Source organism: Astatotilapia calliptera, chromosome 1, assembly GCF_900246225.1.
Source record: "Astatotilapia calliptera chromosome 1, fAstCal1.2, whole genome shotgun sequence".
NCBI classification, from domain to species: domain Eukaryota; kingdom Metazoa; phylum Chordata; class Actinopteri; order Cichliformes; family Cichlidae; genus Astatotilapia; species Astatotilapia calliptera.
In genome coordinates, this window is record NC_039302.1 from 10,879,782 (window position 1) to 10,903,463 (window position 23,682).

The 23,682-nt window shown below is 41.7% G+C and overlaps 1 protein-coding gene across 2 annotated transcripts in view; it reads left to right on the forward strand.

The window, feature by feature from the left end:
• The first annotated feature begins 1,990 nt into the window (after nucleotides 1-1,990).
• Nucleotides 1,991-23,682, forward strand: part of fbn1 (fibrillin 1) — a 64,723-nt gene continuing 43,031 nt past the window's right edge. The window contains exons 1-9 of one of the 2 annotated variants that reach the window (XM_026163582.1): nucleotides 1,991-2,343; nucleotides 2,528-2,803; nucleotides 4,678-4,760; nucleotides 5,541-5,639; nucleotides 6,351-6,446; nucleotides 9,142-9,237; nucleotides 20,406-20,603; nucleotides 21,608-21,733; nucleotides 22,813-22,938. In XM_026163582.1, coding sequence (XP_026019367.1) covers nucleotides 2,616-2,803; nucleotides 4,678-4,760; nucleotides 5,541-5,639; nucleotides 6,351-6,446; nucleotides 9,142-9,237; nucleotides 20,406-20,603; nucleotides 21,608-21,733; nucleotides 22,813-22,938 — 1,012 coding nt within the window. In that variant the 5' untranslated portion in view covers nucleotides 1,991-2,343; nucleotides 2,528-2,615. The other variant, XM_026163585.1, reaches the window with a different exon arrangement.

A 23,682-nucleotide genomic window follows, 5' to 3' on the forward strand; every position in this document is an offset into this window, starting at 1 on the left:
TGTGTAATTATGTTTTCTTGGTTTGTGGAAGTCCCCATGTTGGTCGCCACCTTGAAAACAGTGGCTTAGATGAACTGTTCTGCCTATTCCCTTTTTATGTGTTTGTCTAGAGACTGACCACATGGAGTACACCAAAGGTGCAGGAAAAGAGAAGGCGTAGGCATTTGCATGCTGTGGAGACAAATGTTACTGAAAAAATAAAAAGAATTTATTTATTTTTGTTCTTGTCCTATGCGCACAGAGATTTCTCCAAATCCTCTGAATCTTTTCATGATATTATGTACTATGACAAAAAAAAGTGTTTTTTATACCCAGTTATGTTACTGACTTACTGCCAATTAACTGTTTCTTTTGGTACCACTTAGTTTCCCTGCCTTTTGTTGCCCCAGTCCTACGATCATATTCATGAAATATTAAACATATGTTTGTTTTAGGCTTTTGCAAAGGAAGGAGTCTTATATCAATAATTAACAATTTGCATTTGGGTATTATTAACATATTATTAACATAATCCTGTGTCAAGAATATAAAAAAAAATGTTAAAAATCTGCAATCAAAGCCAAAGGAATCAAATTTGGGCTATGAATTTGTGAAGCACATTTTTAAAAACCTGTATACAAAAGAGAGCACTGGCTGGTGGAAAATATGAGTTTCCATATGAATTAAAATAGTGAAAGTTACACTTAAGATAGATCCGCCTGCAATATTTTGGTGATCTGCTTTGAGGTTCACAGTTTTTATAGAGCGAGCTGCAATAGCCCAAAACGGACAGTGAAAGCAGATGCCTTTTAAGATGCTTTTCAAAGACACTGATTAGAAAAAGTTGGACTGGATGAAGCTATTCAAGACCAAACCTGCTCTCGGGGAGCTGCCTCACAGTTGGTCGTCTTGAGGCAGACGCAGAAACTTGGCAGTCCGCTCAGGAGCAAACGTGGTCTTGTACGCAGTGATGAAGAGGCCTTGCAGAGGGCAGGACTTTCCAGAGTAAAGAAAAAGCAGCACAGCATTGTTGAGACTAAGTTTGAGTTGGTGGCCAGACATCCAACTGGAGATGTCAGCAGGCCTAATGGAGATGCGTGCCTCAACCTGAGTGTCAAAGAAAAGAATAGCTGTGGAAGCTGATATAAACTGTAATGCAGATCAACTCCACATAAGGTGGGACACCTGTTGGAGCAGCTGAAGCAAGTTGTCATCAACGTCTTTACAGAGGGAGGTGAAAAATGGACAAAGGGTTACATAAAACACGGAGAATTTAGTGTGTTGTCTCAACCTGGCAATGGCAACTTTCTGTGGTGATTTCATGAGGCTTCGTTCAAGCTATAAAATCTAAAATGCAAAACGAATGTGTAAGACTGGGCTGTGCTCAGACTCGTGTGAAAGGAGAATGCGCATAATAGAAGGAAAAAAAAGACAGCGATGAAAGCCAATGCAATGGAACACATAGCCTATACTGTGTCAAAAACCTTTTTTGTTCTTCTTGGTTTTAGAGGGATAGCAGACTGGAGCGAGGAGCAAGTTTGACTCTATATTTGCTGGGTGTGGCTGCAGACATGAAGCAATGCGTGTGAAAACTATCACTGGACTGGACAAAATTCCTCAAATATGGACAGTGTAAATATCCACCGGACATATATCAAGAGGAATAACAGTGACTTTTTTATTTTTTGAGGGGATGAGCGAAAGAAATTACATTTCTTTAATATTTATAACTACTGGAGAGAATGGTTCGTCTGATTATCGTTTGGAACTGTTCTGTGTCACCATGTTTAAACAAAGGAGGAGCAGGTGTACTGGTTTCAAAGATGAAAAAAAGACATGTTATTTATATTATTCAGACTTTAAACAAACATATAAACGTCTTCATCCTCCCGGTTTTTTCTGGGCTGACTCTGTCGTTATAGTGTCGCTGCATGCTGAAGGTCCGCGGCTTAAAGTGCATTTTTAAACTCAAGATTTTTATTGTATCGCGAGAGCAGGGCACGGAAGGGGGGAGTTTGGGGAAAGTTGAGCTGAGCAGGGATGAGGAAAGACCTCAGCTGGAAAGGAGAGACGCAGTGAGTTTTACCATTCTCATCCTCTGGAATGCATCAGCTAACTTATCTGTGCACAATTCACGCACAATTGGATGCGCTCGGGCAGACTTCAAAAGTTGCATCTATTTATAGCCTAGGAGCCTAAGCGACGGTTTTCAGTGGCTTTTTTTTTCTTTTCCACAGTTTGCTCCTACACGTTTTTTTGTTTTTTTGTTTTTATTGTTTTTGTTTTGTTTTGTTTTTACCTGCAAGTCAAAGTGCAGACAGTCCTCTGTCGAGTCCCAAGCGAATCTCCTATTCGGGAGACAAGGTAAGGAATTGGCTGGTGATACATTTTTTTTATTTTTTTTTTGCATGCTTTTGCAAACCTATCACCACCAACCCAGTGACAACAGCAGAGTGTTTTTTATTTGGTTTTTTGCCCACGATTTCTTGCAGTCTCCACTGTCTCCTTTCAAAATGTTTTTTCCCCTCCTGCATTTATTGTTGTGCAGCTTTGACTCCAGACAGGAGAGGTCGACGGGGCTGGGAAACTACATAAGGTGATTTTTCTTCACTGAAGTCGTACACTTGAGAGTGGAAATGACAGAAATTAAGCGTGGAGGACGGCTGCTGCAGTTGGCCGTGACTGTGGCTTTACTGTCGCTCTGTGCCGAGGCTAAAGACGCAGCAGAGGTGGCAGATACCGAAATCACTGAGTTGGCGACGAAGCAGACCGACACCAGAGCCAGTAGGGCCAAGAGGAGGGGAGGGACGGACGTCCTCAGAGGGTAATGTGGTTCTAATAATCCGGCAAAGTCAGTTTTGGAAATCTTTTCTTTTCTTTTCTTTTAAACTTGGAGCAGGTGTCTGTCCTCACATGTTAATTGGTGTGTGTGTGTGTGTGTGTGATTTTGTGTATTTTTAAAAAGGCAGACTGGGACCCATGAGTGACATTGTCTGTGATGGGAAGTTTGGAGAAAAGGTTTAGTAATTAAATACTGGCAAGAATATCACATTCCTGCTGACTGCAATAATAAATTACATCCAAACAAAGGAGGCCATTGGCCGTGTGGCTGTGGCAGAGAGAGAGAGAGAGGGGGAGAGAGAAAGAAAGAGAGTAACAGCCTAATCCTCTTTCTAGCCAAAAACACCACACCCCAGTTGTGGATAAATCACATCTGCAGCTGTACACAGTGGGTCACTGCTGGAGAGGTTTTGTGTGTGTGTGTGTGTGTGTGTGTGTGTGTGTGTGTGTGTGTGTGTGTGTGTGTGTGTGAGAAAGAGAGAGCGACAGAAAGGAAAGACAGACAGGAGGAAACCAATGCAGAAAAGAAAGAACGTTTGTGTTCAGTGATGACAGCAAACAGCTGATGAAGGTCACACAACTCAATGAGCATTCTCCACAGGCATTTTTATTTGACATGCTTTAAGTTAATCTATCTGAACATCTGGGTTCAGTGCAGGAAGTGCATACAGGCTGCATACTGTGTCATGCAGACTTACCACTGTTTCCAACATCCAAATGGCTTCAATTGTCTGGTTTCAGTTACAGTGTACATTATGTATATACTGACCCCTTGGTCAATGTATGCAAAGTGATTATAAGTTCACATATGTCGACCTGCTCAACATCTGTAGGTGGGAGGACGGACTAGGTGTTCACTTTCATGTCAGATAAAACATTTTTGTGTACAGGTGCAGTAAATTTCTTATAGTGGCTGTGCTCACATCATAGCATATTCCAGTGGTTCCCTACATTGTTTTACACACGAACACCAGACAGCTTTATTCGATACTTAAAAAGTTAAGAAATGAAAGAATTAGTTCTGTCATTTGTGCAAGGGAACATCAGATCCATGTGAAAAAAGCTTGGGAACCACAGGCACACACAAGAACTTTCTAAGTAAAAGCAATGGACAGCTTGTGGGGTTTTTTTTGAGGACTGTTAGGATATGATTCAGGCAGTTCCTTTGTACATACAAAAGATTGTGATTAGGATTGTCATTTACTTCTACAGTAATACATGGCTTATTACTGGCACATGGTGACAAAGAATTTGGTATTAAGTGAGAAACGGGGTGACAATGAGAAGTCGAGATGAAGGTGGGTTGCAAAGCAGCTTGCAGCTTGCAGATGTGCAGCTACTGTTTCTGGGCTAAAGAAGCATAAATAGTTCACTCTGTGTGCTTTTTACCAAGTGAAAGTCTACAAACTATGTTGAGCCTTGTGTATAGGTGCAGTGGACTTTCAGATCAGCTCATCAGGTGATCAGCAGGGATTACAGGTTATGTTTACTTTGTGGCTCACCTGATCTATCACTATGCCTGATTGTTAGTATTTTTGGGAGGGTCTCAGTGTTTGTGTATTTAACAAAATATGGATGCTGTGCTTGGACAACACAGACAGATCCCAACTACCATTCTATTAAAGTGTCCATGAGCAGTGTGCCATTATTCCTGCCACCTGTTTTAAAAGCTTCAAGAAACAGACCATCAGTTTCAATAATATGTAGACGAGTAAGTAATATAGAGTAATTAGTGTTTGGTGTGCCAAATTTCAAGCCCACTTGGACAGATCTTCGATATATATCTTAATTAAAGGACTTGTCTTGAAAATACTTGAGTTTTTTTGACATGGATCATCACTTTTTGATCGTCTGCAGCCCAAATGTGTGCGGCTCAAGAAACAACGCCTACTGCTGCCCAGGTTGGAAGACTCTGACTGGAGGAAATCAGTGCATTGTTCGTGAGTATCACCTCTATTAGTCTACTTGCACTTCTCATTGTCAATTTTAAATCAATTTTTGCCATAAATTTCAGTTTTTATTTATTTTATCCAAAATTTATTTGGTCTATTTCTCTGGCTGTGGTTACTTCAGGTATACTTTGTCATTAATTGTATTGACTCCACATTTTGCTCTGTCAAACTTCACCTGCCTTCACTCACTTAGTAGACAAGAGAGTCTGAGAAGCTGTGTGATTGCAGCGCTGGCTGGATGCCGGTCGCAGCTCTAATGACATTGTTTAGCAGTGGGGTTCATGGAGTAGGGTTCATTGGCTGGACTCTACCTGATGGGAGCTGGGGGGGAAGTGGACCATGCCAACAAAAGTCTGTGGGAAAGAGAACAACAGAGCAACACAGACGACACCAACTGAAAACACATAACATTTATGGTAACAAAACTCACAGAAGAAAATAGCTCAGCAACGTTGCCAAGTCAGCTTCTACAAGTAAAGCACGATCAGGGCAAAAAGAAAGATTTGGCCTTCTTTGGACTGTGGTCTGTGTTTGAAATATTACAGAAGAGAGTTTAGCATGAGGTTAAGATCAGCGCTTTAGCTGCAACAACTGATATTCTAACCTGAAATTCAAAACCGGCAGCGGACAGGCTAACAAGCAGCAGACCCACAACATCAGAATTTCTCGAACGCAAAATAAAGTCAAGTCCTGGCGCCATGACGTGAGCGTTGCTTTGTTATTTGGCCTTGTATTTTCTTTGACCGAGTATCATTTTCTCATTTGCAGCCATCTGCCGGAGTTCATGTGGAGATGGTTTCTGCTCCAGACCCAATATGTGCACCTGCCCCAATGGTCAGATCGCACCATCCTGTGGATCCAAGTCAGGTCATTCACTCACCTCCATTTTCATATACTTTCTTCTGAATCAGCTCCATTGAAGTGTTATTAGTTTTGTAATATATAATGTGGGTGGCTGGAATGGGAGTGGGGCAATAGACAAAGATAATTATGATTTATGCAAATAGGAGTAATGGATGACAGAAAATATGCCATCTTATATAAATTTTCTTTTATTACAGAAATTGCAATCGAATTGATTTTTTGGCACTTAAAAAAAAATCACAGTTGTTTTTCTCTCCTTATCATGAGTAATGGGCACCAGCTTATGTGTACTAGCATATGAGATAGCAGGGCAAAGAACCTGAACGCATCCCTTTTAACTGCCTAAGACTGAAGCAACTGATATATGTTGCAATCACATCCTTGATACTAGCGGCCGGTCCTGTGGGTTTTGTGAACGGGTGTGTGTAAGTGTCGACTGGGAGTGTGTATGCTTTGGAAGATGTCCACCATCAACATCTTCTCTATGTCGCTCCCTTGCAGCTCACCGCACTTCAACCTGGTGTGCTCATCTGTTTACACACCATAAATTTTTTTAGGAAATATCTAGAAGCATAACGTTTAAGAAACATGGTTCAGTGTCAGTTTTGTTGATGTCGTAAATATAATCTGCAGCATGTGTTTGGATACACTGAACTGAACCCTAACGCTGGTCTGTGTTCATGTGTGTGTATCTTTGTCTTGTTCTTCCCACAGTCCAGCACTGTAACATTCGGTGTATGAATGGGGGATCATGTGCAGAGGACCAGTGCTTGTGTCAGAAGGGCTATGTGGGAAACCACTGTGGACAACGTAAGGCTCATAATAAAACGCATTACTCTGAATAACTTCATCATTATCTGCCTCCTTTTTAATTCTATTTCTTAGAGTTTCTGTTTTACCCTCAAGCTTGTAATAGTGCTATTTAGTAAAACTTAGCGTCAATAACATTGAGGCCCTCTAGAAGCAAGTCTGGCAACTCTTATTTGGGTGGAAAAAAGAGCTAATGAATGCAAGAACAGAATTTATTGTCTAATTAAAACACTGTGTATAGTCATGTGAAAAAGCCTTACTGCTTTCAAGGGAAATCAGAGAATAAGTAGCACTCAGGTGCTGCTAATCAAATGAACCTGATTAACTGATCATCAGCAAGTGTGAGCACTGTGGAAGCAGAGGTTTTGGCAGATTTCTGTTCTGAGCGTTGAGATGTGTGTTAACACAGCGCCACAATCGTCCCAAGACTGGACAGACAAGCTAATCACAAGGTCAGAGAACAGCACAGAGGTTGAAAGGTTGAAAATTTGCATCTTAACAAATCAAAGGAATTCTGGAATAATGTTTTTTGTGCAAGTGCGACCAGAATGGAGAGGTTTGGCCGTAATTTACAGCGCCACATTTGGTGAAAACCAAACACTTAACACCAACTGTGAAGCATGGTAGAGGAGAGGTGATGATTTGGGCTTGTGTTGTGACCTGGGTGCCTTGCATATCAAAGTATTCTAGAGTCAAATGAGAGGCCATCTCTCTGACAGCTAAAGCATCATTATTCTGACAGTATACAGCATTGAATGTGCAATAAAATGGCTTAAAAAGAAAACACTTGAGGTGCTGCAGTGACCCAGTTAGAGTCTAGACCAGCGGTCCCCAACCTTTTTTGCGCCACTGACTAGAGCTGGGCGATATATCGAGTTTTTAAAAAATATCGATATATTTTTATACGAGATATAAGATGTGACCATATCCTTTATATCGATATAGTCTATGTTACGTTATAATTATACTTGCGGAGCCGCAAGTTTGCCTTTCTTTCGTCCACTTCCGTCTCTACGCAACGTTACTCGGCCTCGCCTCTCCTTCACTGAACACAACTCCCCCTCCTCCCCCATCGCTTCACCTGTAGGAAGCGACAAGATGGACACGGCAAATCTCCGTTAACGAGTTACTGCGCATCGCCCCGTGCGTGGGGCTGGACGGCGTCAACGTGTTAGCTAGCTAACCACGCTAACGAGCTAACCACGCTAACGCCATGCAGCCCAGAGGTGCTGCACGGACTAAAATCCTTTCATTTTCTCAAAAGTTGACAGCGCGCCTTATGTATGAATTCTGGTTGTGCTTGATGGCCGCGAACCGATTTTATGTGGAACACGGCGCTCAGCAATCTGTCAAAAAATGTTTTAGTACGACTTTGGTAAGCTACGGAGCTGCACCGCTTGATGGATTGTCGGAGCATTACGGCTGAGCCTCGCGGAGTGATACGTACTGTGCTTCAACGTAATATTACCTTACTGTGTATAAGGACTATAAATGGCACCTGTTAAGAGACGTGGTTGCGAAGCGGATTACAAACTCCAGGCTGTCAGTCACGCAGTACAAGTTGGGAACAGAGCAGCTGTGAAATCTGTCTTTGTTATAGTGCTCAGCGTCTTTTACTTTACATTTTGACTGCACATTTGTGAGCTTTTTGTTATGCACAAAAACAACATTGTTTTCTTTTATTTATGGAGCATTATTATTTAATAAATGCTCTTAATTTATTTTTGAGTAAATTTTATGTACATCTGCTCTATGTTAATAAAAGTGCCTGTGTGACATCTGGGACACAGCTTTGACTAAGAACTCTCTTTTTGTTCTTACTTTATGGCTTTAAAAAAAGATATATCGAGATATATATCTTATATCGCCATCCAGCTAAAAAATATCGAGATATGAATTTTGGGTCATATCGCCCAGCCCTACCACTGACCGGTTTATGTCCGGCAATATTTTCACGGACTGGCCTTGAAGATTTCGCAGATAAATACAACAAAATAAACCAAAAAAAAGAAGATTTATTCATAACACATGGGAAAAGACCCAGGGAAACCGAGTTAACGATAAAAACGATAAAAAAGTAACTATTTTAAAACGATAAAAACCCTGAAAAACCATGAATTTCACAGCCGAGCCTCAACTCTCATGGCTCGGTACCAAACGACTCATGGACTGGTACCGGTCAGTGGCCCGGGGGGTTGGGGACCGCTGGTCTAGATATCAGCCTCCTTAAAATATTGCTGCAGGACCTTAAGAGAGCAAAGTATAATCAGATGCCTGGAAACCTCAATGAACTGAAGCAAACACTGTAAAGAAGAATGGGTCAGAAATTCTACACAACAATGTGAGAAACTAATAATATCATACAGCTTATTTGGTATTAAATCATGAGTTATGAGTCCTGTGAAAATATTCTTTTTCACATGACTGTGCTTACTAAATTTCACTATAGAAAAGGATCACTGTGTGTAGGTTGGGTGTCTTTTTCCCATGGTTTTAAAGCTAAGAGCATGTGCCTAAACTTTTGATGCTCATTTCTTGCTCCACCTAACCACAACTAGTGACATCATTGTGTTACTGAATTCCTTCACTTTGCATCAGTTATATTTGGTGACACCCTACAAAAACAAAATCCTGGCCCCGTCTACACAGCGGTGTCCTCCTGTTGTGACATTGTCGATTTCTCTCTCTTCTCCAGCGGTATGTGAAAATGGCTGTCTCAATGGAGGAAGGTGCGTGGCTCCCAACAGATGTGTATGCACGTACGGCTTCACCGGAGCTCAGTGCGAGCGAGGTAATGAGCGCCACACCGCATTACTCCGAATTTTCCTCCTTCACTTTACATGAAACTGTTCCTGTGCTCTACATTCACTTCTCACTGCTGCTGAAGTAGTTTTTAAAGGCACACGTGCTGCTTCTTTAAAAACGTGACTTGATATTGAGTGGTGGTTGTGTTTTTTTTGTTTTTTTTTTGACTGAAGGCAATTCCTGCTTAGTCATGCCATCGGCTCCAGGAATGTGGTTTGTTGTGGAACATTTGCATTTTAAGCTCAAGCTCAGAAATTACCATTATTTTCCACATCTGCTCTGAAACAACGCTTTGGGGAATGTAATGTCTTTCTAAATGTGAGCTGTTTGTTAACTGAAGACCTCCCAACCTCCTGTGGTTGCTCTCTGGCACATGTGAGCAAAGTCTCCAAAGTATACAAGCACACGCAAACCAAGGGCAGCCTGCAATGTGTTTGAACAAAAATGTGAGCATTTTTTCAGTGTACGTGTTTTGTGCTTGTGCTGACGACCTTTAGAGGTCAAAATGGTGACCTACTAAAACTAATATTTGGATTAGAAGCCGAGATCCTAACTATGCTTGGGAGGCCTGTCAATTAAGTCCAACTGAAGATGTGCCTATTGGTTTACTTTAGTATGTTCATTAGCCTGTATCTAATAACAACTTATCTGGCTGCTCAACACTTGTCTGCTGGGTTTCTGCTCTTTGCTGCGGAGTCTTTGGAGTGTTTGTGAGATTTTGCAGGAATGTAAATTAAGCCTTTTTTTCAACAAATTAACTTGTCAATAGTCATATTTTTCAAGAAACACAAAAAAGCACAAGGAAAAAACATGTTTTGTCTTATATAATTATTTCTGACAAAATAATTATGCACTGGGAGGGAAGGGGGCCATAACTTTTTTAACTGTTTGATTCGCCATGTAAGGTGATGAGAATTCAAGGAGATGATACATTTTTAAATGAGTGAAACAGGTATACTTGTGTATTTCGGGCAACTACTTAGAGACCACCCTCCAATTTCAGTCAGGTTCTTAACATAGTGTAATATACTGTATGGAGTTATCCATTGATGCCATTGCCAGTTCATGTTTAGCCAAAATCTAAGATGATGAAAGCCAGAACAAATCAATAAAAGTGATGATTTTGTAGTGATGAGTATAAATAGTGGAAAAATAAAAAATAATTCATCTCTACATCTTTTCTTTGATAATATGCATCTTTTTCTGTGTGTTATTGTTAGCTTCAACTGTTGTCAGCACTTTGAAGATGTCCGTTTAGGATATGAATGAAACAGCTCAGAATTACAAGCTAGCTAACTGTATTTCACTGAATTAAAATGTATTTTCAACTTTTAAGGGTAATGTGGGATGATATTTTTCCTCTATTTGATTGACTTTTTAGTGAGAAATAGTGGATAGAAAATAAATAGAAATCCATAAATTTGCTTTTTGGCTATTCTTCTGGTATTTTGTTCGGCCCAGTCTGGGAACTGATTGGCTATCATCTGATGATAGAGCCTTAAATAGTATTTCTGGGCTTCTGGTCTAGCCAGGCAGATATCTGACCCGAAACCTTCTTCAGGTAACTTTTTTTACACTCACTAGCTACTTTGTTTGGTACACCTATTCAGCTGCCCAATTATGCTATCTAGTATGCCAATCACATGGCAGGAACTTAATGTATTTAAGCATGTAGACATGGTCAAGATGACCTGCTGAAGTTCAAACTGAGCATCAGAATGGGGAAGAAATGTGATTTACAGTGGGGCAAAAAAGTATTTAGTCAGCCACCGATTGTGCAAGTTCCCCCACCTAAAATGATGACAGAGGTCAGTAATTTGCACCAGAGGTACACTTCAACTGTGAGAGACAGAATGTGAAAAAAAAAATCCATGAATCCACATGGTAGGATTTGTAAAGAATTTATTCGTAAATCAGGGTGGAAAATAAGTATTTGGTCAATAACAAAAATACAACTCAATACTTTGTAACATAACCTTTGTTGGCAATAACAGAGGTCAAACGTTTACTATAGGTCTTTACCAGGTTTGCACACACAGTAGCTGGTATTTTGGCCCATTCCTCCATGCAGATCTTCTCGAGAGCAGTGATGTTTTGGGGCTGTCGCCGAGCAACACGGACTTTCAACTCCCGCCACAGATTTTCTATGGGGTTGAGGTCTGGAGACTGGCTAGGCCACTCCAGGACTTTCAAATGCTCCTTACAGAGCCACTCCTTTGTTGCCCGGGCGGTGTGTTGTGGATCATTGTCATGTTGGAAGACCCAGCCTCGTTTCATCTTCAAAGTTCTCACTGATGGAAGGAGGTTTTGGCTCAAAATCTCACGATACATGGCCCCATTCATTCTGTCCTTAACACGGATCAGTCGTCCTGTCCCCTTGGCAGAAAAACAGCCCCATAGCATGATGTTTCCACCCCCATGCTTCACAGTAGGTATGGTGTTCTTGGGATGCAACTCAGTATTCTTCTTCCTCCAAACACGACGAGTTGAGTTTATACCAAAAAGTTCTACTTTGGTTTCATCCGACCACATGACATTCTCCCAATCCTCTGCTGTATCATCCATGTGCTCTCTGGCAAACTTCAGACGGGCCTGGACATGCACTGGCTTCAGCAGCGGAACACGTCTGGCACTGCGGGATTTGATTCCCTGCCGTTGTAGTGTGTTACTGATGGTGACCTTTGTTACTTTGGTCCCAGCTCTCTGCAGGTCATTCACCAGGTCCCCCCGTGTGGTTCTGGGATCTTTGCTCACCGTTCTCATGATCATTTTGACCCCACGGGATGAGATCTTGCGTGGAGCCCCAGATCGAGGGAGATTATCAGTGGTCTTGTATGTCTTCCATTTTCTGATGATTGCTCCCACAGTTGATTTTTTTCACACCAAGCTGCTTGCCTATTGTAGATTCACTCTTCCCAGTCTGGTGCAGGTCTACAATACTTTTCCTGGTGTCCTTCGAAAGCTCTTTGGTCTTGGCCATGGTGGAGTTTGGAGTCTGACTGTTTGAGGCTGTGGACAGGTGTCTTTTATACAGATGATGAGTTCAAACAGGTGCCATTCATACAGGTAACGAGTGGGGGACAGAAAAGCTTCTTACAGAAGACGTTACAGGTCTGTGAGAGCCAGAGATTTTCCTTGTTTGAGGTGACCAAATACTTATTTTCCACCCTAATTTACGAATAAATTCTTTACAAATCCTACCATGTGAATTCATGGATTTTTTTTTTCACATTCTGTCTCTCACAGTTGAAGTGTACCTCTGGTGCAAATTACTGACCTCTGTCATCATTTTAGGTAAATGGTAAATGGCCTGTATTTATATAGCGCTTTACTAGTCCCTAAGGACCCCAAAGCGCTTTACATATCCAGTCATCCACCCATTCACACACTGGTGATGGCAGCTACATTGTAGCCACAGCCACCCTGGGGCGCACTGACAGAGGCGAGGCTGCCGGACACTGGCGCCACTGGGCCCTCTGACCACCACCAGTAGGCAACGGGTGAAGTGTCTTGCCCAAGGACACAACGACCGAGACTGTCCAAGCCGGGGCTCGAACCGGCAACCTTCCGATTACATTGAGCCACGATCGCCCAGGTGGGGGAACTTGCACAATCGGTGGCTGACTAAATACTTTTTTGCCCCACTGTAAGTGGCTTTGTCATGTGGCATGCATCAGAAACTACTGATCTACTGTGATTTTCCTGCAAAACCCTCTCTAGTGTTTACAGAGAATGGTCCAAAAAAGAAAAAAGGTCCAGTGACTGGCAGTTCTCTGGGTAAAATGTCTTGTTGATATCAGAGGTCAAAGGAGAATAGCCAGACTGCTTTGAGCTGTCAGGAAGGCAACAGTATGGGTATGCAGAAGAGCATTTTTGAATGCACAACATGTTGAACCTTGAAGCAAATGGACTACAGTAGCAGACGGCCACACCAGGTGTCATTGTTTAAAACTTTGCACTAAAAATCCAGGTAGTTATGAAGGCAAACGAGGCTCCAGTCCAATACTAGCAAGGTGTACCTAATGAAGTGGCCAGTGAATGTATATTTATAGAGATTAGGTCATAATTAAGTGAAGCAGAGAAAGTTGGCTGATGCATTCAGTGGCATTTTTGGTTAAGCTACTTTCCCTGGAATTTCCTTGGCTATAATCCATTACCTCCCAAGAGAAAGACATTGTGCTCTCACATAAATACAAACAGATGCATAAAGTACATGTATACATACACCCCACAGGGTTTTCTTAATGTAGTTTACAGAACTGCGTCCCATTATGGCTCTATCTTATCGCATTAGCAAGAACACAAGCTTTCCACACACGTCATGTGACCAGAAGTCACTAAACTCAGGAGTTCGAGGTTTTCACGGCTGTAGCGTTATCATGACGTTGTCATGGCTCAGCATGAACATACTGAGCTGTGTGTGCTAAACTGGCTGGCGATCTGCTGACCAGTCGTCCCACCACCAGGCACAGCTGACTGCAGTGGAAATGCAGTCTGGTACATGAACGTGTTCTTTGTTCGTTGCAAATATGATTAAGGTTGGAATGTGGAATTGGTGATTGCATGCAGGGCTCCGTGCTCCGGCTGTAGAGTCATTTAACTGTGGAGCAATAAAGTCGAGCTTTCAGTATGACACCATTGAGACGGTGGGGAAAGACTGGCCTGAAATGGTGCTACACGTGAGTTACACAGTCAACAAGTCAGCAGCCAGAGCACAACAGGGAAGTGGGTCAATCAGCTGAGGGGCTCTCTTAGCATCTCACTGACACCCCCAAGTGTGTATGTCTGTGTGTGTTTGAGTTCAATTTGTTAGTCCGGGGAGGATGAAGAAATCTGCTGACATGCCATTAGGGAAGGCCCCACCCAAATATTAAGACCCATAACACGTGCAATGAAACACACACATGCACAAATCTCACAAACATATGCAAATTACACACACATAAAAGCATGTAAGGTGTATGTAATGAACACCATCTGCAAGGGAAAAACTTAGGAAGGGTGGATATGGAGAAGGTGTGCAGATATCTTTGTGTATGTGTTCCTGGAGTTAATCTAGGAAACTCTTTTACCCACTTCCCGTCGTGCTTTCCCTCGTTTCTTTTCTCGATTATGCTGTTATTGTGCATAAACTCGCCGGGCACTGAAGGAGCATTTCTATTGTGTTCTAAAAGTAACCAAACCTCAAAACAAACACTAAAGAGCTAACGAATCAGAGTCAACGCAAAGTCTTGAAGCTAAGATACTTCTTTACTGAAGGAGCTAAAGCAGCTACTCACCACGTTTTTCCAAACTGGGGCAAAAACAAGAGTAACATTTTGCAAGTTTTGCTGTGTTTTTGAGATCATCGCTGGCTGGAGTGGGGATGAGGAGTTGGGACATGGGCAGAATTTTTAAGTGTGTGCATGTGTGCGTGAGCGTGTTTGTGTGTGAGCACGTGCGATTACTCCCAGATGTACAGGACATGGGTGGATCCCCCAGCTGTATGCAGTTCACAGAGAGACAGTAAGATGACGGATGAAATGACACCATTTTCACCCTACAGCTGTCTGCCTCTCCCTGTTTACCTCAGCTGACTGTTTAAGTGCAGTGCTTGGATCTACTTTATCTTGTGCTCAGATCTTTTGCCTTAACACTCACTCACTCTCCTCAGCTAAGAGCTGTAATAAGCAGATATCAAGTTAGATTGTGTACTTAGAGCATTGTGAATAAGACATAACAACCTTTTTTTTTTTTGATGAAAAGAGAAACCTGAGTTCTCTTTATACAGCCTGTTGCACTCACTCAGCCTGGGCTCCATGTGAAAACTTTCCATAGCTCCTCAAACTGCTTTGCCTACATAGAGATTTTCGCTTTGTTATTTTAGATGAGGCACATAGTGTTAGATAGAAAATAAGGCTCACAGTTAGTTAAAACAGAACATTCTTGATTAGTAGATCCCTTAAGTAACTTAGGCAAAATTTCTGTGTTAAGAAAATAGAGTGAAAGCAGGAAATACTGGAGAAAATTCCTCCTGAATATATCTTTTTTAAAGCAATCTTTGGCTTTCTAGTCTAGATTTTCACAAAAACAAAATCATTCCACTCCTGTCAGCACTGGCTCTTTGATCACTTGCAAAATTATAACCATTTCCTTCTGTTGGAGATTTCATAGTTCATGCTTTTCCCCCTCTCACCTCGATTATTGCAGTTCTTTTTGTGTAGTCAAGCCTTATCTCTCCTGCAGTTTGGAGACCATATCAGCCCTGTGCTGGGCTCTCGTCACTGGCTACCAGTGAAGTATAAAAATTGGTTTTATGATTTCTTCTTTTGTTTTTAAAGCTGTGGCACCTATTGATACACCGCGATTTAATTGATATCAATAGTGATCCTGTTTATCAATACTGATACTTATGAATACTTGTATTGATAACATGCAACATAGGCAACATAGCTGTGATTTTAATAACATCATATGGCTGGTTTTGCAACTCTTGATACAAACCGAGTTAAGCACAACTTTGCCAACTTTCAAGGTGACTAGAGAAGATGATAACATTTGAAGACATTGAAGCGTCAGCAATTTTTGAAGTGTGATAAACAACTTTATTGCTTGACGAGCACACTTCGGCTAGTGGTCTTCATCGAGGTCATCATGTTCTCACTCTTGATGAGTTAGCAAGCTAATGTCAAGCAGGTATTGAGGTTTCTTGCGTGGCGCAATGTACACATTGCTTGAGAGTTGTGTGTTTGAGTATTTGTGTTTGTAGACATATCCGTCAATTCTGATCAAGCTACAACAGCAGCAGTATACTAGCAACCAAAGTAACGAAAAATAGCTTTTTGCCAACTGGTGCAGAAATACTGATTTTCCCCTCACGACCATTGATTGCCAGATGGTTGCAGACTGGTCTCTAGATCAGTGTGACCAGGGCCTTATTCAACTGATTCTACATTGTTACCATGATTGTCCATTTTATAGCAATTCACACTTGTTAGCTTTTGGCTCCTGACCATACAATACTTTAACAATGCAAAAGAATCTAACTTGACTAGTTGTGTTTTTTCCTGCTTGGTATTGTTTACCAGTTGTGGACAGGTTGGTCTTGACTAAGCTAAAGCTTTAGAAGTGAAGCCTGATTAATTATTACTGCCTTTGTTACTTATTGAAGTTCAAGCTCTGGCTGCCGGGCTGAAGTCTGCATACCTTTAGCTCTACCATCACTCTGGGTTCTTTGCTAGCTTTGTGTTAGCATGCTGTCTTTGCAGATGCTTGCAAAGAGCTGATGTTGAGTTAGCAGCAGTGGAGTTGTTTTTGTCCTGGACTTTTCTACTTTACCATCACATTCTTGTCCTTCTGTGCAATAAAGAAAATAAAGGTTATGTACACATCTCCACTCCTCAGAAGTTACAGTCTGCTCAACCATTTTCCTCCTCCAACATATTTTAACAATGACTGCAAATGCTGAAATTTTTTAGTTTCACAAATCCGACCCACATTAGAACTGGCGAGCTCTGCTAGAGCAAGCAAGCTGCACAGCTTCGCATTTACAGAATCTCATATTTGCAAGTGTCTTGTTAGGTTGCTGGTGTAACTTGTTTTCCACTGCTATCTATCTGCAGGCTAGCTGCTTTTTTCAATAAAAATGTTATGAAGAGACATTTATTCCAATCAGATGTGATCGCTTGACTGGCAGCTTCATTATTAGAGGATAACTTGTAAAACATGAATTATGTTAGAAGGGTAGAATATTATAGATGAATTGATTGGCTTTAATACTGACAAGCTTTTCTGCTACCTACTTATTTCGATATTTCGTTATTTCTGCTGTGCCTAGCCAATCAACTGCTGGAAGTGCTTTAATTTACTACTCACATGGGTGAGTTTAGACCCGTTTTTTATCAGAGCACCCCTAAAAAAAATATTAATAGTATTAATAACTTTTCCCCCTAACTTTTCCATTGATGACAGTACAGGATAGGATGAAAACAGGTTTTATGTCCAGTATTGTTGATGTCATGATGTTACAGTGCGCTCACACAGAGGTGTTGCTGCTTCAACAGCGTGGCTTGTCATTAATCGCTTAATAAGACTTTCATTGCTGCGGCAGAAAGAAGACGAAGATGACACAAATCAATGATGCAGATTTAAAACACACTTTAACTGGAATATAGCAAAAGTTCAAACTCTTCTCATAATTGCATTGTTATGCATATAAAGTGCCTATTTTGTTTAAATTGTTCTCTAAATAGTGTTAATATTAGCTAACGTAGAGTAAAACATATTTGGAGTTGCCAGCCGAGGAGCTGATATATTTTATTACTTTTGTTTGCTAAAAAATGTTCATTCCTGTTCTGATCGAATTGGGCTTCAGTGTTTGTTTACAGTACAACTCCAGATCCAGGTGACAGCAAGTTAAAATGATCTTACCTGTCTATGTCCAGCAAAAGCCTGTATTCAGTTTTAATATTGCTATAAACTGATAGTGATCCGTTTATGTCTTTTATTCACTGTAATGTTTAGCTTTTGGGTGATAGTACAAAGAGTGACAGAGGAGTATAGAGAGGGAAAAAAGGGAGAGAGCAAAATGAAAACAGCAAAGAGAGAGAGCAAAAAGAAACAAGAGTAAATGTAGACAAATTCACCCAAAATTATAAAGCTGTAGCTTCTGTTTGCCTAGCTAGTTGAGTGAAGAGGATGGACAGGAAGAACGAGGGAACAAATCGTGAAGTTAGCTGGGGAAAAAAAAGTTATTTTTCTCAAAGTAGTTTTTCATGTACTTCATGGATGCTATGCATGTTTTGCAGTAGGACACTTAAAAAACGCCACTGGACATTGTAAACAGAGCGTATTGATATGAATGGTAGCATTTTACAGGACTCATACCACTGTAAACATGGCATGAACAGGATGGTTGCCACTACACTGATGTGACAGACTATAACACTCTTCTGCTATGCTGATTCGGCATAATAAAGGAAGGGTTTGTGTGAACTGGTAAAAGAACTTTGTTACCAATTTGCTTCATGTACAGGTCTGGGGTGATTTTCCAGTGTCTGTACTGAATATTGCTACTTTATGTGACTGATGATTTGGTGGGCTGCTTCTATGTGATTAAAACACTGCATGTTTTGTGTATGTTTCTCATCTTGTCTCCTTTGGCACAAATGGTTCCTTATCTTCTTTAACTAAAGGCTCCACCCTAAAATAGTTTGCATTTGAAGGTAACACTGTAATGTGTATCTAAGTAAATTTAGGTTTGTAAATGTGAAAAGGGTTGATTACATTTGTAAACAGCATGTTGCATTAATAATAATTACTAGGAACTGCTGACATTATGATTGGGAGCTGAGCCCCCCTAAACTTTTGAACCTAGAATCACCCCTGCTGTACAACATATGTAAGTTATTTCTTTTTCATTATATAGTATTTTTTGCAAAAAGGTGAAGTCGTGTTACAATGTGTGCTTGGATTTGTTTTGCTAAGGGTCCCATGAATGTACTACAGCATGAAAAATTAAACCAATGAAGAGGTAGAGCCCTCGTTTGCCTTTCAGATTGCATCTAAGGTGTGGGCTGCCTCTCACATCCTATGAGCAATCAGGGAGCAACATTCAGCACAAATTTAAATTAATTAAACTGGGAATTAACACAAAAGTGGCAAAACATGGGAGTGTCGCACTGGGTTGTGTTTAGCCTGCAGTCTGATTGTTGACTTTTTGGTAACTTTCAGGTTATTATTGTTCAAGAAAGAGACATTATCCTGGAGTGTCTCATGGAGGTTTTCCAAAATAGAAATACTCAAGTAAAGTACAAGTATCTTCAAACTGGGCTTGAGTAAATGCACTGCGCTACTTTCAACTGCTTGTTGGAGGGAGAAGTAGACAAAGAATCAAAAGCATTTGGTCTCCAATTGAGCCTGAGCAGGAGGGGAGTGAGAAAGAGAGATGACCCAGTTCTGTTTCACACAGTACTGGTGCCAGAGGCAGAGAGACGGTGGAGGCTGGGGTGCACGTGACGGGACTGGGCTGGGCCCCGGTCCACATGGGAAACTCACAATGTCTCGTTTGTTTTAAACGACTGCGCTGCTGGAACTGGTCTCCCTTTTTCCTTACTGTCTGTTGTCTGCTGTGAAATGTGGAAATGATTTTTGTCTTTGGCTCATGTCCAGATTCTTTTGGGAAAGATGTATCCCCCTCCTACCCTTTTCTTCTGTGCCCCTATCTCTGTTCCATCTTCATCTTCCAGGCCTTCACCTGATAAGAGTAAATGATTGTGTAAACTCCTTGGGACTTGTAAGGAGAGAGTGGAAAAAAGAGGGGTTAGATAAAGCAAGCAGTCGGCTCTAGGGAATTTGATTTGAAGGGAAGGAGAGATGAATAGTCTTGATGGAGGGACTTTCTTTACACTCTGTTATTTATTATTAGCCTTTTAGTTTTAATTCTAGGCTGTAGTAGCTAGTGTGGAAATCACCTACTGTGTTCCACAGACACACCCTTGCCAGCCAGCCAGCCTCCGGTGGCTTTAGGGATGATGATCTATACCCTAGATTGTGGATTATTAAGAAAATCGCAAAAGGTAGCAAACTGCTGATGGTAAATGTGACATTTTACAGAATAGCAGTAGCATCGGTAACTAATGAGCCGGTGATCATATAATAGAAGCAACAGACTGAATTTTCTTGTCCTTGCTTGTGTCCATTGCTCTCCATAGCCGCCCACACAACTTTAAAAGGTTTTCCAGACCTCTTCCCTATCTCTTGTTTCTTTCTTTCTTTCACTCACTCACATACACACACACACACACTCACACAGACACGCGCACACATACACACACTCACAGAGACACGCGCACACATACACACACTCACGAACAGTGCACCTGAGAGCCAGACCAATTAAAATGCCAGGAAAATACAATGCATGCTTTATGGAGTGCGTTACCGTCTGCTCTGCAGGCCCTTTATCACTTATAATCTAAGTGTGTTGTAGATGTCATGTGAGATTACATTGAGTTTGAGCGTTTGTGTATGCCAGACAGCCATTCGCTCACTCACTCAGGATAATGTTCATATTCTGTGATTTTAAGCTCCAGCTTCAACCTTTTTCTTTGGCCTAATCTTACAACCTGTCTTTTTGCTTTGGGTTTAAAAAACATCACCCTTTTACCTCTGCAGACTATCGCACCGGGCCGTGCTTTGCCTCAGTAAATAACCAGATGTGTCAAGGACAGCTCACGGGCATTGTGTGCACAAAGACTCTGTGCTGCGCCACAGTGGGACGGGCGTGGGGTCACCCCTGTGAGATGTGCCCAGCCCAGCCTCACCCCTGTCGAAGAGGGTTCATACCAAACCACCGCACCGGGGCATGCCAAGGTAAAGTCTATTCCTCTGTGTCTCTGCCTCCCAGTCTGTTTTCCTATCTTTCTTTTTCTCTGTTACTCTCCCTCTACCCTCTGCGTTCTTTGAGTAGTGTGCTGCTGCTGCCATCTTTTCCTTTAACTCCTTCTCCCTCCTTGTCTGCTTTCACCCCCCTCCCTCTGTCACCCTCTGAGCTCTGCCCACCATCCCTTTTCCAGAGGATTAGCTCTAATTGGGTTAAATTGGGGTGGGTGGCAGTGCCTCCCACATGTGTATGGAATGCCCGCAGACGCCCGCTGCGGCGGGACTGTCAGAGTCAGTAACACGGGTCAGTGGCGGTGCCACGTGGGAGAGCTCATTTCTGGTAAGACGGCCCTGTGTCTGCCTGCTCCAGACCCAACAACATCAGAACCTCCGCAGGGGAGGCGGACCTGAGCCAGGACCCAGAGGAACATGGAGTACTCTGAGACAGCATCAGGTCACAGCCTCCTGTAGGTTTCCAGCCTGAGACCTTCGTTTTAGTCTGTCACATTCATTAAATGAATTTCATTTAATCATCAGCATCACTGACAAAGTAACAGATTAGAAAGCTGCACAAACCTGATGGTCCGGGTCACCTCACAAATGGCGTCATCATGACCCTCCTTTCAAGCAACATCTTTATGTACATTAGTCTTCATGTGCGTGTGATCATAAATGTATCGAACCTGATGCTTTACAGTCAGCCTTTTTTTTTTCTATATTCACTTCATTCCTGTTTTTTTTACCAGTTTGGTTGCAGTTTTTTTTCATTCTGCTGGAGAAATTCCTCTCCCCCTGTTTCTTTTCGTTTGTCATACTGTTGATCTCAGGAAAGTCAGAGAGAGACTGTAAAAACAGACCCATGTACATCCAAGGCTGTTCACATTTGTGCGTTAAACTCAGTCAGCATGTGTATTAACTTCCTGCTCCTCTTCTAAGTTTATTTTACCACAATAATGTCTGTGTTAGAGTATTAATTCTGTGATATGCATGTACAGATGTGGATGAGTGCCAGGCCATCCCTGGCATCTGTCAAGGCGGAAATTGTATCAACACTGTTGGATCGTTTGAATGTAAATGCCCCGCTGGGCACAAGTTCAACGAGATCTCGCAGAAATGTGAAGGTAAGCAACAGTGAAGCCATGAACTGTCTGGTTTTCGGTGTCAGCTTGAATGACAGAGTAGACTTTCGGATATTTTTTAAATCCGTAAAAGTTGAGACAGTTAAAAGCCACATCCGCCAAGATGTGGTTAACTTCACCTCAGTCGTGGTTGTCTGATTATTACTTTGTAAGGAAAGACCACACATAAGCCACATTTTTGCCCTTCCCTTGAAAAAAGCCTAATTAAAGCAAAGCAGCGCTCTGGTTTCTCTCAGTAACCCCATGTAACACTCAATTTTGATGTTTGAAAGAAATGCTGATGAATTTTGAAAAGAATTTTCCCCCTTCTATACAAATGTTAAAGCTAGACTATGTAAGTTGCTGCTCCAGACTAACTAAGTCTGGTATGGACATTAGATTTGGGAGGCTAATATTGTGTTCATTTTATTGAAATACTCATCATTAACTTACGTCTCTTCTTTACAATACTTCTGTTTTATTGCTTTGAATGTTTCACCTTATTAAAATTCGTTATTAGCATTAATTATTGCTGTCAGTTGTAATCAACATGGTTGATCTGCACCATGAATCCTAATTAGACTCAGTTTCAGGATTACTTGATAAAAACACATTTTTCTCCCTCTGCTGTGGGACTCACATGGATTTTAATGCTTTTGCTGGAAAATTTTTACTACTCGTCCACAAATATAGGCCTAAATCGATCCTGCGAAATGTATTGTCTGTTAGGCGTGTATGTAATAATTTCAAGGCCTAAGCTCAGAGAAAGGTAAAGGTAATCGGGCACTTCTTTACTTTATGTGTGCTATTTTAATGCCCAGAAATAATTACTGGAAAACTTCTGCACTTTGTAAGAAATATTTCAAATGTGTCGAAGTCACAGCGCTATTCCTGCAGACTTTTGTGCTCCATGGTGTGCGTTTGGTGTTTAATGGTGCTAACAGAAGAGGTACGGAGGTCCCTGGATTTGATATCCCGTGACAATGCCTCATTTCCGTTGTTCCTGCCAACGCATGCTCTAGTTTTGGAGAAATTCACGTTTCAAGATAGTTTTCACTTTCCTCTCCTCTCCTCTTTCGCAGATCTGGACGAGTGCTCAAACATTCCAGGTATTTGTGGTGTGGGTGAATGCTCTAATACTGTCGGCAGCTACTTCTGCAAATGTCCCCAGGGCTTTTATACCTCAGTGGATGGATCCAGGTGTATAGGTGAGTCCACCTGTCCGCTTTTCCACTCCAAAGAGCTGCAAGTTTCATTGCGTGTGATTTGCTTGTGTTCATAGTTGCAGTCATTATTAGGCATGACAAAATAGGAGACAAAGCAAAAGATGCTGCTTCATTCTCTTTCCTTTTTCCACTCTATTTTGGTTCTTCTTGGCACTGAAAGCAGAGAAAGGAAGCTCTCCAAAGTTCCAGCTGGTAGAATTTAGGTCAATAGTCACTTGTTGAGTTAAACTCTCTTCAAGCTGTGGCGAGCACGTGATGAGAGAAGTAAAATGAAGTCTTATTTCCAGGTGACTTTCTACACAGCTGGAAAACGCTAAATCTATGTGCGTCTTCGTAAAGAAAACTCCTGTATGCTTCCTAGTTAAGCTCATTTTCGCCCTAAAACCAGAGCAGGAAAAAAATTAGGTCAGAGCAGCCTCTTGCACATACACGTGCATACAGCACACACGCACAAACATATGCAACCATGCAGTCACATTACTCCCCCCCAGGAGAGCGTGTTCCTGAGGAAGGAATGTCTGTGTGTTTCGTTTCCAGAAAACTTTTGCCCAAAACATTTTCGTCTGTTTCTCATGCAGTCACACTTCTCGCCCGACCCCCTTAAGACCTCGTGGTTGCTTGCGAGCAGTTCTGTGCCTGACATCTTGTCGAACTGGAGCAAGCGATCTGTAGTTTAGGCTGTCATTTTCGCCACATGAAATCTGCCCCGGATGGTCTGGGTGTGAA